Here is an 18,568-nt window from a genome sequence, read left to right on the forward strand (position 1 = left end):
AGTCCTCACATTCAAAATAGATTTTGGGGCTGAGTCCTAGTAGCAACCATAGTGTTCCAAGCTAGAAAACTTGTCCACAGTATAACGTGGCACATCACATAAGCCTCAGTGGAGTTCAGCATTGAATTCCCCAGATGTTACAGCCCCATAAAAGTGGTTCTCACCTTCACCAGCGTGTACATCAGTGTATGAAGCAAAGGGATGATATATTGGCGATAGCCACATCTTTCTGCCTGAAGAAAACATACAATTATGTTCAAACTCCTCTAACAAGCTGAAACTGAATTTGGCACTTTGTGACTATCACAATCCCTGGAAAAGCAGAGCAAGCAACCCGATCACTACAGCAGTAGAGCTATTTAAAAACATAGCTGCACCCCAACTAGTGGCAGCTCTACAAGAGATATTACCATGGAGCTGGTCAGATCTTTCCTAAGGTATGTGTTGCGAAGAAGGTCACCTTCCTCTAAGGTTGCAAACCTCCAAGTGGGACCTGGAGATTGTCCAAAATTACAAGTGATCTCTAGATGACAGAGATGAGTTCTTCTGGAAAAAATGGCTGCTTTGGAGGACGGACTCCATGGCAACAGACTTTGCAGAAGTCCCTCTCCTCCTCAACCCCACCCCCTAGGCTCCACGCCCAAATCCCAGAACTTTCCCAACCCTGAGTTGGCAACTCTACCAAGTAACATGAACTAGGAGTATTTATGTAAATGGGAAAGTCATTACATGTGAAAATAAAACACAGGAGGAAGGTTTTAAAGAGCTGGGCCTATGTCTCAAACTGTGGGAAAGGGAGAGGGAAGCTTAGACATTCTAACAGATAGCACAGGGGAGAGTCCAATTCCAATGAGATCGATGTTCAAATTCCTACAAAGCCATTAACTGGGCTTGGGCAAGTTGTTATGTCTTCCAAGTAACACAAAAGGAATAGGAGCTACTACTGCCACCAAGTATTGTAGAGAGAAGCAAAATATTGGAAAGCACTTTGTATAATAACACTACTGAATAACTGATGGATAATCCTTGTAAAAAAATTTACATGCCATACTTTTTTTAATAGTTCAAAATAGTTTATAGTCACCAATGCTTTTAAGTGCCTTGAAAGGAATACGGTGGAAGTATTTTGGCACAATATAAAAAGAGGCAGACCTTATATTCAGCAGTGACTCTATACAGGCAAAAAAGCATGTAGAATGAATACATCGGGGTGATTGTGCCCACTGTCTCTGGCTCCAGCCTCCAAACATTCACCCAGAAGTTCTGAACACAGACATTCTCCATGTGATCTGCACCTTGTATCGTATCTACTGTTTGTATGTACCATGCTTTGTACATATGTGATATTCAGATCTTTGGAAGAGTCCGTGGAGGCTGAGGTCACTCTTCCCCAATATCTCCATTTGTCATGATTTATTGGCTGAATTTTCCAATTGGGAATGAGCATGTGTGTCATAGGTCATGATGCCTGTTCTGCTAGTTCTTTCCCAGAAAGAGTTATTGCAGAAGAGATAATTGAAGGGCTCAAGCAGCAGAAAGATGGACAATAAACATTACTAAACACTTCCTGGTTGCAGGACAAGCTGGTTCCCTTTCTGAATGGTGACAAAAGCCGCAATATGAAGAATGGGCCCTGCTTGTCGCCTTATCAGGCATGCTGTTAATGTTGTTGGAGAGAGCTAAGGCTGCTTCTTGTAAGCAGTTCTACACTCTGAAGTCCCTTAACTTTTCCCCTTGTGAACTTTTACAGGCAATTAGCAGGCCAGGACGGCTTTTGTACAGAGTGGATATACACTAGTATAATACTCAGTACTAGGCAGGGAGCCTATAGCCTTGTCTTCACAGAAATCAAGATAAAGCAAAGGGCAGAAAGATCTATTGTTCCCTGTCTGGTTGATTGAGATAGCAAACCTTGAAATAGGCACGTATGTGGTTATTTATTATATCTTCTCTGAAGCCTGTGATGTTCAGATACATGGTGCTATTCTGAATCTTTTCACAACAAAGGACATTGGTGTACTTGCTGTTAAAAAGTCAAGAGACATGTGTTTAGGCACTTCTCTGATAGTGGATGGGAGCAGGATTCACATTCATGGATTACAATGAAGGGGATAGCTATTGGCGTTTTACATAGCTGTGATGTGTAAAAATGCAGTTCAATGCCCTAGCAGGCACAAAGCCAGCTTGACACCCCATTTGAAATGTTCAGGAAAAGGGTGAACAATAAACAATAGGCTTCTGCTTTTAGAAACCCTGCTCCAATTCCTTCTTTCTGCTGTTCATTCTTACCCTTTCCAATTCTTTCACCAAGATTCTGACCAGGAGGACTCCACTGCTTGGACTTCTGTCAGTTTTCTTGTGCAAGGTCCATCGCAACATTCCTATGAGACCAAGTCAAAGCAACTGTCAGGGTTTCATTGGGCTAGTAAGTGGGGAAGGGTGGGACCTTGCAATTATGTGATAGAGGAGGGAAAGTCAGCAGCACCATGGAGATGCTTTTCATGTAGGAATGCTCGATTTGCAGTGTGTTTCTGTAGACTTACTTGGACAAACAATGTGCACAATTAACTGAATTAATTTCCATAGTCATTTTAGTTTACTCAGGTCTCTATAGTGAAATGTACTGTTTCTGTTTAGAAGACAAAGTAGTTTCTGGGGTAACTCAAAAAAACCAGGATAAGAGAATATAAAAATAGGAATTTAGCTTCAGTCCCTTCAAAGGAACCAGGGCACCCTCCCTACAGGCAATCTGCGACTCTGCTGACTGGGTAACACCAGAGAAGGCCAAAAGAGAGAACTGTGGAAGACCTTTCCAGGAGAAAAATTGCCCAAGGCTGTGGGATTCCCCACAGAAACTGTCCTGGAGGCCTACAAGCTGGCTGTGACAACATTCCAATCAGCTGGGTCACGGATGGAAAGCCTTTACAACTCTGATGGGAGGGGATTCCACTAGAGTTCTGGCACTGGGCCTGGGAAGAGAACATTGGGCGTGAAGCTGGGGGCCATGTTCAGAGGTGGGATCCAGCAGGTTCTCATAGGTTCCCGAGAGTAGGTTACTAATTATTTGTGTGTGCCGAGAGGGGGTTACTGATTGGTGATTTTGCCACGTGGTTTTTGCCTTAGTTACACCCCTCCTCTCAGCAGTAGCGCGCAGAACTTGAAGCAGTCTAGCAGGAGGTGCACCAGCGTGCGTGGAAGCCTGCGCCTGCGTGCATTCGTTTCCCGCCCAAGGACTGGCACAGCAGCTGTGTCCTTGCCACAGCCCAGCCCAGGAATGCCCTGCCCCCAGAGTGCCTGGCCACGCCCCATCATGCCCCGCCCAGCCCCATTGGCGCTACGCCACAGTTTGAATCTCACCACCATGGGAACCTGTTACTAAAATTTTTGGATCCCACCACTGGCCATCTTCAACCCCTGGATGGCTCCTTAAGAGTGGTAATCTTGAGAAGGTTAGGAAAAGAGAGCATGAGGGAGGGACTTCAGTCATGGGATGCATGAGAACTTCCCTGTCTATTCTTCAAAGGAAAATTGTATAAAGGAAAGCAAAATAGAGGGAAACCTGCCCTAGGCCTCTGGCAGAGGCTTAAGTATTCTTACAAGCAGTCACATGGGGCCATGAATATGTATCCATCACTCGAGCTCTTGCTCCCTCTAATGCTCACAGAAGCCATTACATAGAGATGGCCTAGGTGCCAATATAATCAACAGAGAAAACGGCAACAATGAGATGGTACACTGACAGTATCTTGTCATCATAAAGGTCAGAGGCGATTGGGATATTTTGTGATTCAGTAATCACTGGCACTTTCAGCGATGCTACCTGACATTATGGCCATCATACAAGTAACTACGCTAATAATGTGCCATTAAGTGTAGTTGATCACACTTGCCTGGTGTCAGGCAAAGTCCCTTCCCTACCATACTGCTACCTGAAGCCTTCATACTAGCAAAACACATATTTCACTATTGAACAAATACTCCTTCCACATACTTTTGAAGCCTGTAAAGAATAATATGGCTAGCAATGTTTTGCTATCTGGAATTTGAACAGGTGCACTCAAGCACAGGATAAGAGAATGTAAAAATAGGAATTTAGCTTCAATCCCTTCAAAGGAACCAGGGCAGCCTTCCTACAGACAATCTGTGAGTAGCTATTTCCATTAGGTAGACATTAGAAACAGAAGCTCTGGGGCTGCCAGCAAAACTGCCTTCTGACACAAAAGTTTAGGATTCTTCTACTCTGATCTGCAGTGGGTCAGGAAGACTAAGACATACACTTCAGACTCCCACCAGATCAGAAAGCCATAGTAGAAAAGTGGCTCTTACCTCGATCACTCTGGAAGGCTGGATGGTGACCATCAAGTTCTCGGAGAAGAGCGTGCACACTTCGGAGAAAATCTGACTCTACCTCTTCAGAAAAAGAAAAAGCACAGTGTAAAGAACTGAATCATTTCATTCTCTCATTCCTTGTATCTTACAAGCTGAGGCTTTTCAGCCTCAAATTAATTTAACTCCCTTCCAAAAATGGTATGTAATGTTTGGAGCATTTATATGAAATAGCACAGAAATTATTACGTAGATAACCATTTTGTTCTTTGATCAAAAAGTATCTGCATATCTCCAATGATTATTAATCAAAACCATGTATACAATTATATACAATACTTTTCATTGTAGTACATTTATGTACAATGCCATATATACAATACTTTTCATTTCCTGTGCCAAAATATGCAGAAAACTAAGGCCTAAGTTTATCAATGCATATAAACACTATTCTTTGCTACTCTGAAAATGTATACACAATTAGTGATAGGTTAAAAAATTACCACTTTCTGCAGATGAGATGTGAAACACCTGGAGTAGGTGGCCACCAATTAACTCAATCTAGTCACTTCCATCTTTGCTGATATTGCTTGCCTTGATTGTTTGCAGCTGAAGATCTCATGAGGCCTTACACTGACACAAAGACTTTTATTATCTAGCTTCTCCCCTCTGTGTAGTAGTGGTGAAAACAGGAGCACTTCAACCTTCCTACTGAGACATCTTACACTTTACAGTCACAAACCTGGGTTCTCCACCGTTGGAGTAAAGCCACTGGACGTGGTTGTGGGCTTATCCATCCTAATATCTGTTGGAGAAGCGTGTAACTAGAGAGTTTGGTTTCACTCAGCATGGCCTTCTATCCTCTGTTGCTTCTGGAAAACAAGTTGACAACTGAGTGTATGAAAGTGGAGAGACTGAGTGACTGCATTCCCCAACAGCCTTGACTCTGACCTAAGTAACAGTTACCTTTGTCCTAAGGGGAGAAGGGAAAGAGAGGAGTAGAAATCTAACAGGAAAATTGTAGAAAAAAACAGACTTGTAGGAGCTGCAAGTACACCATTTGAGCTAGTAAAAGTAAAGCAAAAACTTCTGACTCCTGCTATCTAACTATGGTAACCTACTCCCAGAAGCATAGCTGGGCAGAAGTGCAATCGGGGCGCACTCCATGTCCCCCCCCCCCCCCCGCGGCACTGCCCCCTTCTCTGTGGCCCTCCCTTGCCTTTTCCAGCCGGCAGAAAACAGCTTTCTGCCAGGTGAAAATGGGCAAGGCTGGTAGGGCAGGGCCAGGTCTGGTAAGGCAGGGCAAGGGGGAAGGGGGTGATTTTTGCACCTCCCAGGTGCACGTTTGGTGCACACACACACACCACCCCCTTGTAGCTTTGCCACTGCCTACTCCAGGTTGGGAAAACCCTGTAGATGTAGGGCAGATTTTGGGGAAGGGAAGAACCTCTGTAAGATGTACCATTCTCAATTAGCAGGAAAAGGCCCTCCCCACACCCTGAAGAGGAACTGATTTCTGCAGTCTAGAGAGCCACTGTAATTCCAGAAAATCTACCAGCCCTACATGGAGACTGGCAACTCTTTGTCAAACTGAAGATCCAAGTACAGACTCATTAGACTGACTGTTCCAGGAGATCCCTGGGAAGAAGGGCCTAGAACCTGGAAGAGCATTTCAGGGTCAGGGTGCAGAGCGCTCGGAGACCTAGCGAGTTGTCTCCGGGCACCGTTTTCCCTCTGGTTGTTTATTCATGGAGTGGTTCAGAATTCCAGCTGGGCCTTCAGGTCAAATTGGTCTGACCACAGCTTTCTGTCTATAACAATCAGACTCATATCCACACCCACCCTAAAAATCAGATCCACTATGTGCCCTACTTGGTGTGTGGGACCTGAAACAATTTGGGAGAGGCCCAGTGCTGCGTGGAAGACACTAGATCTTAAGCCTGTGAGATGACCACATCAGAATGGATACTGAAGTCCCCAAAACTTTCAGTCTAGGGTACTGCAAGGCTCACCTGGATGCTGCCTTCAATAGGTTCAATGGGGTATCTGTTGGTGAACTGTGTGGCTGTACATCAACAAAATAGCCACACTCTCATCAGCATCCCAGACCCACACCATCAGTGCTGGAAATCTTGGGGTAGGGATTGCCCTGAATGAGAAGGGCTCCCAAATTAATATTGCAGCCCTCCCCCTGGCCCTTTGTCCTGGACTGATGAAAGACCAGACCCCCTAGAGGGGGAGTTCTTTCAGGGCTACAGTCTCACCTTCCCTCATTCAGGTCTCAGTCACGCATATCACATCCACCTCATGACTGCATCGCATGATTGACATTCAGGCTGTTGTAGCAGTTGCAAAGGGTTTAACAAGGCTGCTCCCTTAAGGGAACTTACTCTCCAATTAGTATCCCAAGAATTATTGTGTAATCTCCCTTGGGAATGAGCTGCACTGAAAGGTGGAATATAAGCATCTTAAAATAAATGTTTAAAATCACATTCCAGAGGAGTAACAGCAGGAGACGTACCAAGAACCAAAAGTGTGGTGCCACTTACCCAGTGCTCGACACTGTGCATGAGAAGAACGAAGAGTCATAGGAGACAGCAACAAGGCAGCCACCAGTAACTACACCTTGACTCTCAGCTGAGATGCTGCTGGACTACTTTTGAGCCTGCCAATCTTCCTCATGGATGAGCACGCCCAAGACAAACTGGCTTTACCAGCCTCGCCTCTTCCAGTCAATACCTGCAAGCATGTGAAAGAATCAAAATGTGGAAAACTTAGACTCCTCCTTGCCCAGAAGCTCCTTGCTGTAAGGGAAGCCAGTAAAACTAGGCCAGTTATTCTAACATTTGCATTAGTCCTGAAAACATCCTTATCTTCAAAGTGATAGCGTGAGACAAGAGCCATGGAAAGGAAACCTGACTCTCTCCCAAGCACTTTCTGCACCTTTTGACACAGAAGCTGTTCTGGCAGGCATTTGGAAAGCTGGTTCGATGTCAGAGCTGCCCCACCCCCCACATCTCATCAGTGTTTAGCTTTCCTGTGCATTCTGTTGGGATGACTGTGGATGCCCCAGCACTTTGCTGTGTGAGTTTATTTTCAAATACAAGGCACATACTGCAAAAAACAAACAAACCCACTTGACTTCCCTCCACATAAACATCCCTGGCTCTCACCCCAGGGATTCCTGCAGTTCTTTTCCTGAGCCAGTTCATAGTACAACCCAATAGGCAGACACACAGAGATGGCTTCAAATTCTCCTCAGTAGCAGGACTGAAAGTGCAGTCTCCTTAGTCTTTGAAATATGAGTGAATTCACACCATTAGTTTTTCCTATACATGCTTGCATACAGGGATGCTTGTGACAGTTTTGTTCCACAAATAGGCATAAAGAGCCACCAAAAATAGCCATGAAATTACTTTTCATTGCAGTGTTATCCTTATGCAGGTAACAAGGAATGAACATATTGGATATTTGCCTATACAAGAAAGGGAGGATAACAAGCACAGGACCAACCACGGTTTTTGGTGTAATATAGAAACTCTCAACTATGGCTCTTTCACCTTCTCACTTAATGTGCTCCTTAACTGCTAAGAAATGTCTCATTTGGCTAATATTGGGAAGAGTGCAAGTTCTTAGGCCCCCATCTCATTTAAGGGATCCTGGCATGTAACACTGCTTGGCAATCAAATGGGAAAGGCAACCAAGAGCACCTCAGTTAGTGATCCATAGGAAATTATTCTCCATGGCCTCACAGAACTCTCTAACACTTGATCTCTGATATAGATAGAACATTATATTGCAACTCACCCACAAACCTGAAAATGTCCCATTCATATTTAGGATGAAGGACTCAGGAGTTCTCATGGTATTGTGCTAAATAACCAAACCTCCAAAATCCAGGGAGCAACTTCCAAATTATAACCAAGTCAGAATTTCAGGATCACATAGAAAACAGTAGCTTTGGATTCTAGCTGCTAAGATTTCAATTTTTTAAAAACTGGATGAATTATACATAATATTTGAATGGAACATAGCAAATACATTTACAAGTTCTCCACTTGTACCAGCAGCATCTATACCTTGAGATAATGAAACCTTCTTTTTGCATCTGATGAGGCGCATCAACCACTAATGTAGAATCACATGGCCTGTGTAGAAACACCTTATGGAGCCTTTGTCACCTCAACTTTTCCGCTGGTCTATTTTTAGGGCCCTGTTCAGCAGGAAATGAATACAGACCGCCTGGCTTCCTCTTCACACCTCCTCTACAATGACCACCAAAGCTACAAATAAACTCCAGCCCACAAAGCTCTCAAGTTATTCAGCTGTGTCATTATAAAAAATACTAAAAATGTCTGGGCATTTTTGTCTTCTAGGTCAGAAACATTACAGGGAAACTGCAAATGATGAAATGGCAACAAAGAGGGTATTTTCCTGAATTCACTGGGCATAGTGTTCTGAGGAAAGAGTTCTTGTATCCCATCTGGCCAAGGCCTTGGCTCACAGAAAACATGACTAAAAGATAAAGAAGAAATCATGCCAACACTGACCAATTACACTTACACCTCTGCCGTGCCCTATGATTTACAGGAAAGAATCATATATGACATATTTATATTCAGGCCATTTTGCACACAGGCTGGGAAAAAGAAAGTTTGGATTTACAGTTTGTTTATAAGAACTAAAGCAGTGGTGGGATTCAAATAATTTAACAACTGGTTGTTTACAAGCAGCATTTTAACAACTGGTTCTGCCAAAGTGGTGCGAACCTGCTGAATCCCACCACTGGGCTAAACCATATGTGATGTAGGCGATCCAGCTATGACAAGATCTTTTACTATTTCTGTTTAGTTTAAAACAGTCACAGGAGATACTACATTTGATTACAGAGATGTGTGTGAGGAAGGTGAGGGGTCCTTTTCCTCCCACATCACTCTCACTTTGGGAATCACACTTATAACCTGTTTGCAATCTTCAACTTTCATTCCTTTTTCAAGTGCCCCAAGAGAGCAATTGCACATCCGTAAATCTAGACTTGAAAGTAATACAATGGTCTGAGTGATAATCTGGCTCAAACTGCCCTAAACTGACCTAGCAAGAATTTTTTTTTTTAGAATGGCTAATATGCAGTAAACTTGATTTCACTATCTGACAACCTATTTGCAGCGCATGGAGGTTTAAAACTCATCTCTCTGAAGTCTCTCTTCTGTTATCCACGTCACCCTTTGCTGGGATCTTGCTTAGAACTGTGAACTCGTGCCTTCCTTGATTATTTAGTGCTCATGGTTTGTTATTTGCTGTAGCCATAGACATCTTTTTGGTGTTCTAATATCCATGCCTTTTACCAGGTATGCATGTATCGTGCATGCAATCACACTGTTTTATAGTGTATTATACATAGAGCCTTCAATAAATGCTTAATTCACATCAGGAAAACCCTGGATTACAGTCAATTCCCCACGGGGAAATTCTATCTAGATCAAACCAAGTTTGTAAAGAAACCGCACCTTTTCATCGGGGTTTCAACCTCCCCACTGCAGCATGTATTCAGCGAAGACATGTAGGCCTATCTTGGATCCCAGAAATGTAGCAATCCCTACAACCATGCAATCTCCTTTGTGGGTCTCTCCTGATTGGCTGGCATGCCGTGTTGGGGCGGGACCTTTTTGGGGTGGGAAATTTTTCCCTGCTACTTGCTAACCTAAGGTTTGCTCGTTTGCAAGGATAAATGTTTAAGTGCTAAGCGGGTTTTTGCTCATTTTGAAGGGTGAACGGTTAATATTTAAGTGGTTTTTCATCATGCTAACATCTCTCACCAAGACCAACAGCGAAATCGAAACCTGGAAGAGGCTGCGTGTGAATTGCTCAGCGCCCGCCGAGAGCTGATTGGTTGCTAGACTTGTGTCATGCTCCACAGTGGCAATTTTAAACACAGATTGGACCCCCGTTCCTTCCCACGAAACTGAATCAAAAGCATGCTAAGAGAAAAAGTTGTACTTGCAAACAGGTTCTGCTGGGACGCGGGATAAGGGGGAGGACGAGCGCCAGAAACAGGATGAATCCCTGTTCGTCGCTCAAGCAGTGGGGAGTTCTTGCTGAAACCTGGATATTTCTTGTGAGTATCACACGATTAATTGACTGTGGGGAATCGACCTAAGTGTTTTTTTATTGACATTGTACCCAAGGACCCTCATTAGCAGAGGTTTCCTGCTTAACAAAACCAAACCTTTTTGCACGGGCTGTTTACAGTGTATCTTGTTGCTAAATACTATGGTTTTTAATTATTCTACACTTCCCCCCCCCCCTCCATTTGGTTTCATTTTCCCTCTGTTGTTTTCCTGAGCACTTTTGCTGTGATTTTAAAAATCAATTTCCAAGCCATCTTCCTCTGAGCATGCAATCATGTTGAAACATGATCTTCAAGGAAACCCTATACCAATGGAGGCGAACCTTTGGCACTCCAGATGCTATGGACTACAATTCCCATCAACCCCTGCCAGCATGGCCAATTGGCCCATGCATGGACGAGGCTGACTAAGGCCGAATGTCCACTTCTGGAGTGCCAAGGGCCCTACACCAGCCCCTATACTATCTGAAAACACTTGCCAAGAAAGTGGACAGCCTCAGGGCTTAAAGAAAAAGAGAGATTAGTACATTAAGAGAAAGGAACTATTACTAGTTAACTCCCAAGTTATTTTCTATTTCCCTGGATATTGGTATTCAATGACTGTCTGACACCCTGGCTTGACCCATAATTTTAAGCCTGATTCTCCCCACAGGTACCCAGCCCAATGAAATCTTCTTCTTGGATATCATTGCAGGAGATAAGGATGATCACTGAAAGTGTAAGACCATCTTCCTTTTCTGAAACTTGCCTCAGGAGTATGGAATATCTTCATAGAAGTAGTCCAGAATTGTCCCTGATGGTGGTTTGTTTAATTTAAATAGCTGGAAAATGTTGCTGTAGATCACTGTTAATCTATTTGACTTGTTTCTTGTCCTTTATTAGTTGTTACAGATTTTGTTTTTAAGCTGCAAGTGTAAGAAAAGTAAAATATGTAGACAGATAGATGGACAGATAGCAGATCAATGAATACAAATAAGCACAAAGATGTGAGGTCTGTCTGAATGGTTTAAGGTCTGCTGGGACATTGCTGCTTCCCACATTATTTTAGCCATGTTTCAAAAGAAAGAAATCAAATGGTTAGGGGCTAGTAATATGGCAGATTCCCAAACTGGTGTTGCCACACCATGTATGTAACATGTGGTTCTTACTGCCATGTCCCTTATTCAAAAATAATTAATGTACGTATTTGACTAGGGTCTCAAATAGCATAAAGAGAAAGAACTCATTTATTTATGTAAAATATTTGTAGTCAGCTAACAAAACAGCAAAAGCTTCAATGACACAATCATCATAAGTGTCCAGCACCAAGTTAAAAACAGTACACAACTAAACACATAGTTAAGAAAAAAAAGTGTAACTATCCTTTGACAGCAGCCACCAGAGGCAAAACAAAACAAAAAAACCCAAAACCCTGCATAACAACTCATTTTGAAATGGGACCAAACATAAAAGAGTGAGAGATTATTACATAAGAAGAAGAAGGGTTGGATTTATATCCCCCCTTTCTCTCCAAAAGGAGACTCAAATGGGCTTACAAACTCCTTTCACATCTCCCCTCACAACAAACACCCTGTGAGGTGGACGGGGCTCAGAGAGCTCAGAAGAACTGTGACTAGCCCAAGGTCACCCAGCAGGCATGTGTTGGAGTGCACAGGCTAATCTGAATTCCCCAGATAAGCTCCACAGTTCAGGTGGCCAGTTCCTCCAGATTAGAGTACACCTGCTCTTAACCACTATGCCACTGTTGCTCCCTAATATAGTTTCCACAGGTATCTGGGATGCCAGATTTACAGAGGCAGAATTTAAACAGATAGAGAGCTCCCAGCAATAAGAATGGTGCCAGGATCATGAACAAAATCAGACACAAAAACACTTTCAAGTTCAACATATATGCAAGTCAAAGTTTCCCAGAAACTTCTTAAAAATTAGGCTATTGGTTAGAAAGAAACTGAAAGGTATCTCTTCAGAAGGCTTTGAGGTTATTTCAACTTACTGAAACTTGACAAGCAGATAGAATTCACTCCATAAAGAAAGATCCAAACAAGGCCAAGAAGATGCTCACTGGACTAATGAACAGAATCAAAGAAACCACAAAGGGTTTAAAAGTTTCCTTTAACACCTGGAGGTGTTTCCATAATGGTGTGGGGCTCAGGGGAATACAAACTGTATCAAAATAAGGCCAGGAAAAATACTGTCACATTTTTATTCTGCACTTCCTCTATGTAGCTCAAAGAAAGATGCATGGTTCTTTGCCCTTCTATTTCCACCTAGCATGCTCCTCCAGCTACCTTATGAAATATTTTAGGCTAAAGGAGAATGACAGGCCCAAGGTCACCCAGGGACCTTAACTGCTGGGTGAGGAGGTTCATATTCAAATATTCTCTATATTATACCCTGCCATGTGCTATATACTATACTATACACCAGTGGTGGCGAACCTATGGCATGGGTGCCAGAGGTGGCACTCAGAGCCCTCTGTGGGCACAAGCGCACAGAGTTCGTCATGTGGGGGGTGGAAAATCACCCCCACCCACCACCACCACATGCACACACATACCTAGGCTGGCCTGGGCCGCTGGGTATGACGTGCGCATGAGCAGGGAGGACTCGGCTGGGGGGTGGGCTGGTGCCTGTGCTCCAGGTGGCTGCTGCCCAAGGGGAAGGGGTAGAGGAGGTGGAGATGCTACAGAGGCACAGACCAGTGCGCGAGGGACTTGCTGGAGGCTCTGGAGCAGCGCAGGGCAGAGCTGCAGGTGCACACAGGACCTGCTGGAGACTGGAGCAGGCTGGCGGCTGCTGCTCGCGGGGTAGCCACCGACTACCACCAAGTTTACTCCCGAGTAGCACGCACCTTGGAGCCAACCTTTTTTTTCTAAACTAAAACCTCAGTATTCAGGTTAAATTGCCGTGTTGGCACTTTGAGATAAATAAGTGGGTTTTGGGTTGCAGTTTGGGCACTCGGTCTCTAAAAGGTTCGCCATCACTGCTATACACTATACTATATTATACACTCATGTATACTTCACTGCACAGCTCTGAAGGTGAGAATTATATTACTAAAAGGAGCAATCAAATGTCTTTAAGTACATCAGAAGCAGGAAACCAGTTAGGACAGCACAAGCCCCCTTGCATGACAGAAATGTAAAAAGATTACTGAAGTGATAGGAAAATTGCAGAGAAAATGTGTGAATTCTTTGCATCAGTGTTTTCTATTGAAGATATCATATAGGTTCCCATACCTGAAAAACTTCTGAAGGGATAGGGAAAGGCATCTGAAGAACAGAGACAAACTGAGGTGATAAGATAGTTCTAACCTTTAATTCCAAAACAGCACTAAGTATCTAATAAGCAGTTACTTATATCTTAATAACAACTTAATATTCTTACTAAAATTGTTATTCTTACATAATCGACTCAGCTTCAAATAAAAAATACTGTTCCCATTTCTCATCAAACTCTTTGTTTTGACTGTCTGTTTACAAGATTAGTAAATCTGGCCATTTTAGCATATACTCGAACTTTATCTTCCCAAAGTTCTGTGTTAAGATCTCTTTCAGTTTTCCATTGCAGCCAGAGTGTTGACTGAGAAGCTCATAGGAACTATATCACTCCAGTTTTGTTCCACCTACACTGGCTTCCAATTTGCACCCAGGCTCAATTCAGAGTACTGATATTGACCTTTAAAGCCCTGTATGGCATGGGACCCACTTACTTTAATGACTGCCTTCTTCCATAGAAACCTACCTACACATCCTGCTTATCCTTGGGAGTCCCCCCCCCCCCGAAACACACACCTGCATCTGAAGCGTGATGGGTGGCAACCTGAAAAAGGGTCTTGCCACCAAAATTTTGGAACTTGCTCCTTTGGAAGATTAATGTATTTATCTTGCTGGGATCTTTTGCCAGCAGGTGAAGACCTTTTTCTTTCATCTGGCATACCCCCAAAGAGTGTTTCTGGCCCTCCTAGCACTGTGTGTTTTTGTGTTTTAACTGATTTTTTTCATAATTATAATAGTTTTTTAATTGTTCAAATATTTTAGTGTTTTTGTATTTTGCTACCTTGTGAATCTTGATTGGGTTGAAAGGGCGCATAAAAATGTTTCAAATAAATAAATTTCTGATCAAGGTGGAAAGGCCATATTCCATTCTAGGGAGTATTAGGAAAGAGACTATAGACAAAGCAGCAAGTGCCAAGCTACCTTTATGTAAAGCTATGGTGTTGCTTCATTTGGAATGCTATGTATAGTGCAGGTTGCTCAGTGGTGGGATTCAAATAATTTAACAACTGGTTCTGGTGGTGGGATTCAAATATTTTTATAACTGGTTGCTTACAAGCACCATTTTAACAACCAGTTCTGCCAAAGTGGTGCGAACCTGCTGAATCCCACCACTGAGGTTGCTCCATATCAGAAATCATATTGCAGAGCTGAAAGGACAGGATAGGTAGATAACTCAATGAAAGAATTGCCTCTGGAAATACAGGGAAAGTAAGTAAGCAATCTGTTGGATCATTACACTATCACAATCTGAGGTTATCAGACAAAAGGTTATCAAATTTTGAATGATGGGGAGGAAGCAAGAAGTGGGGATTCCCCTCCCCCATAAGACAGAACTCTTTATCACTTAATGAAATTGATGGGAGCAGAAGACTCACGAGACACATAAGAAAGTACCATATTTCTCAGAAGGGAAGATGATCCTGAATGTAAAATGATCCCTCTGAAAAAGAGTTTATCAGGCCCAAGATCCAGCTGAGACATGCCCCCCAGCACGCCCTGTCTTGTAGAGCTCTCTGCAGACGTTCCAATTCTGCCCCTTAACCCATCCCTCACACATTCTGTCTTGTCTTTCTTCCCTATAACCTTCAGAAGCAGAAACTACATGTCCCTGTACTCCAAAGACCAGGATCCTTCATGGAAGAACAAGAAAATTTCTCCCTAACCAAACGTCCAGCCCTGGTGATCAGATGAATACAGTCTTTTGAAACGGTCCAAGATCATTACACTATTTATTTTTCATGATATATATTTGTCTCTCTTCATATCTTACATTTGAAGTGTAGCAACATCATAAGAGGGGGAGAGGGGAGGAAGCCATCTGCTGGATTTTAATGCTGTCATTGTCTAAGACAAACTGAAGGGAAGTCGCACCTTTGCCCAGAAGAGGGAGGCAGGTTGGTAGATAAAATGCAGAATGAAAGAGACTGCAAGTGGATCATCAGCCCCCAAGTTTAGATATGCAAAGTGGTGGACATTTACTATTTCTGCATATTTCCTGTCAAAATACTCACAGCCAGTTCTGTCTGTCTGTCTAACAGGCATTTTGTGGACTTTAGTTCTTTTGCCACAGAGGAACATGTAGACCAATTCCTGGATGTTAATGGCTCTTCAGAGAATTCTTCCAGCTCGTCATATTTAATTACTTTTAGAGAAAAGAAAAGGGCTTACAGGAAGCTACAGCTGGTTGAAATGTAGCACTTCTCCTCCCATTTCCATTGACAGTTTCAGAAAAACAACTAAAAGGGGGTGAGGATTCCAGTTCTGGTTGCCAAATCAGCTCCATAAAAAGCAGTCATGAATTGAGATGGAACACAATTTAAGAAAACCAAACACAGGACAGCGCATTACACCTTGCCTGCCGAATGCTCTCCTCATCTCACCCCAAGGCAGAAAAGAACTGTTCTTTTGAAATTACTGGCGATGCATCTGCCTCTGAAGTTCCCGAAGAGCTGGAATGCAGCTTGTGCACTAACACAATGGCTCAGTAGTACATGATTCCTTCATGTGTTTTAAAGAGGAAAATGAGTCCTACAGCCTTCTTGCTAAGAGCAGTTTACTTCTTCTGTGGCATCCGACCCTGCACATATGGTAGTCTGACCTCTTGCTTACCACTTGGGTTGTTTCCACTGTTGGTTGCAGGCTGTAGAAACGCACCATGGAGCAGCTGGAATTGGGAATGCTGCAGTCCACAGCAGTGGGTCAGGTGGTGATGCAAGCTATAATGTGGCCTCATTTGCAACATGTTCATGTCAGCCACAATGCAGTAATAACACTCCCCACCCCCACCATTGTGTGCTCAGTCACAACAGTCAACCCATGAAGTTGCAGTGAGATGATAAGAAGCTATCATGGCACAAATGAATCCACAGTTGCGAGAAAACATGGGACAGTGGTCCTCTGGAATGATATGCCTGTGCCACAAGTGCCTTCAAGTGCCAGCTGACTTTTGGCAACCCAGCAAAGGCTTTCAAGGCAAGTGAGAAGCAGAGGTGGTTTGCCACTGCCTTCCTTAGGGTCCTCCTCAATGGACCCTCATCCAAATACCAACCCTGCTTAGCTTTCCAGATCTGACAAGACCAGGCTATATCCTGCCATTTCACCTCCCTAGCCTTCGAAAGTAACTACACAGAAAGTGACCATAACCACACTTTTGAAATGGTGAAGTTGCGCATCGGTTTTGATTCCATTCCAGCAGCCAACATACTCGGAGTGGACATTAGTGCACACCATTCCTCTGGCCTTCATCCAACGGAAGGAGACACCTGTGGGTGGTGCAGTGCGCATGGTGACCCTCTTACTGTCCTGTGGGTGTGAAGCACCTGCAGCTTCCCAAAAACCTCTGGTTGCTTCACATGCATGGAAATCCATAAATGTGCCCACCAAAGGATGATTGACACGTGGGAAAATCAGCCCTTAATTCAAGCCCAACAGGCAGAACCAAAGCTTTGCAACGGGCCAGTTGCCACCTTCAGCTGAGAGCAAGCAAACTGTGAAGGCGCTGGTGAGCAGCCCCTCCGTCGTATAAATAGCGCGGCCCGGGGAAGCCCAGCAGCTGCCGTGGGGGCGTGCCTGAGCGAGGGCAGCCTTCCAAAGAAATGTGCTTCGGGATTTTTTTTTTTTTAAAAGGCTCCTGTAACCCAAGCTCCCTCCCTGTTACGCAACTCTGGGGAACAAAGTTTTTTTCCCTAAGTTTGTTGCCAGCACCAGCAGCCGCCACAATCTTTCCCACGCCTCTTTCGGGACTGTATCGAAACAAGCCCGAGGCGCCTTTGCGCCACAGAGAACAGGCACCTCTGCCGCGGGGTTTCCAGCCCTGAGCCAGCCTGGAAGCACCTGCTGCTGCTCCTACCTCGGCGCTCGTTTGGACCGGGGACGTCTCCGCGCGGATGTCGGATGCCTCCCCTCCCCCCCTCTCCCGGCATGATATTAGGAAAAGGAAACAGAGATATCCTGTTAGGATGGCTTCCCTCCAAGTCCTTCCCTGAGCCCAACAACCGCCCGCCCGCCTGCCCGCCCGCTCGCCTTCCCTTCCCTTCCCCCAAACAAGTCATTCTCCCCCGTCCTAATAACCGTGCTGCTTCTCTCTCCCCGATCTGGCATCAGCGCCCTCGTCCTCCTGCAACCTGCCAGCGGGAGATTTGGGAATCTGACTGAGCCCGATCCGTCCCGTCCCCACCACCCCACTCCTTGCACTTTCTTGGACGAGTTTCATCGCTCTTTCTGAAGAGGAGCCCACATCTCCGCGGCAACCCTAAGAGGCCGTAGGCGCCCCTCCCTCCCGCACCCAGAGAGTTTATGTCCCGGGGGGCAATAGTTTAAGCGCCCACCGCCCCTTATCTGCCTTCAATTTCCCCAATCGGAGGAGCAGAAAGTTCATGCAAAGGCGTACCTGTAGGTAGGAGATCTGGTCGCGCCGTCTAGCGAGGGTCTCACCACGACCCGTCCCAGCAGAGCGCTTCTTCTCCTACCTGGAGGGACCTCTGACTGCTGCTGCTCAGGAAGTCACTGGAAGCCTCCTGGCCTCGCCTCCGAGAGGACAATCGGGCTTCCGCTGGCGTCCGGCGAGCAAAAGGCTGCGCCCATCTCCTGGGTCAGTCCCCTGCACCACCGGCGCCGAGAGCGGGGCGAGGAAGCGCCGAGCTCAGCCGGCTGCCCTTTGGCTGATCTTCAGCAGCGCCAGGCGCGAAGGAAGGAAGGAAGGCGGGCGGGCAGGCGGGCAGGCAGGCGGCGGCGAGGGAGCCCCCGCGAAGAGCAGAGGACAGGAGTCAGCCCACCCTTCGGGCCCTGCTCTTGAGTGCGGGAGCTTCACACAAGGAACGGTGGCGGCGGTGCTGCT

General features: G+C 44.9%; 1 protein-coding gene across 1 annotated transcript in view; it reads right to left on the reverse strand.

Moving 5' to 3' along the window:
- Nucleotides 1-18,264, reverse strand: part of PIK3R6 (phosphoinositide-3-kinase regulatory subunit 6) — a 48,924-nt gene extending 30,660 nt beyond the window's left edge. The window contains exons 1-6 of the mRNA XM_048491935.1: nucleotides 18,122-18,264; nucleotides 6,876-7,065; nucleotides 5,069-5,198; nucleotides 4,327-4,410; nucleotides 2,290-2,381; nucleotides 165-233 (exon numbers count right to left, since the gene is read on the reverse strand). Of these exons, the coding sequence (XP_048347892.1) occupies nucleotides 165-233; nucleotides 2,290-2,381; nucleotides 4,327-4,410; nucleotides 5,069-5,123 (300 nt within the window). The 5' untranslated portion in view covers nucleotides 5,124-5,198; nucleotides 6,876-7,065; nucleotides 18,122-18,264. The remainder of the gene's footprint in view (nucleotides 1-164; nucleotides 234-2,289; nucleotides 2,382-4,326; nucleotides 4,411-5,068; nucleotides 5,199-6,875; nucleotides 7,066-18,121) is intronic.
- Between the last annotated feature and the right edge of the window lie 304 nt (nucleotides 18,265-18,568).

The sequence above is a fragment of the Sphaerodactylus townsendi genome, linkage group LG03 (assembly GCF_021028975.2).
Source record: "Sphaerodactylus townsendi isolate TG3544 linkage group LG03, MPM_Stown_v2.3, whole genome shotgun sequence".
In the NCBI taxonomy this organism is placed as follows: domain Eukaryota; kingdom Metazoa; phylum Chordata; class Lepidosauria; order Squamata; family Sphaerodactylidae; genus Sphaerodactylus; species Sphaerodactylus townsendi.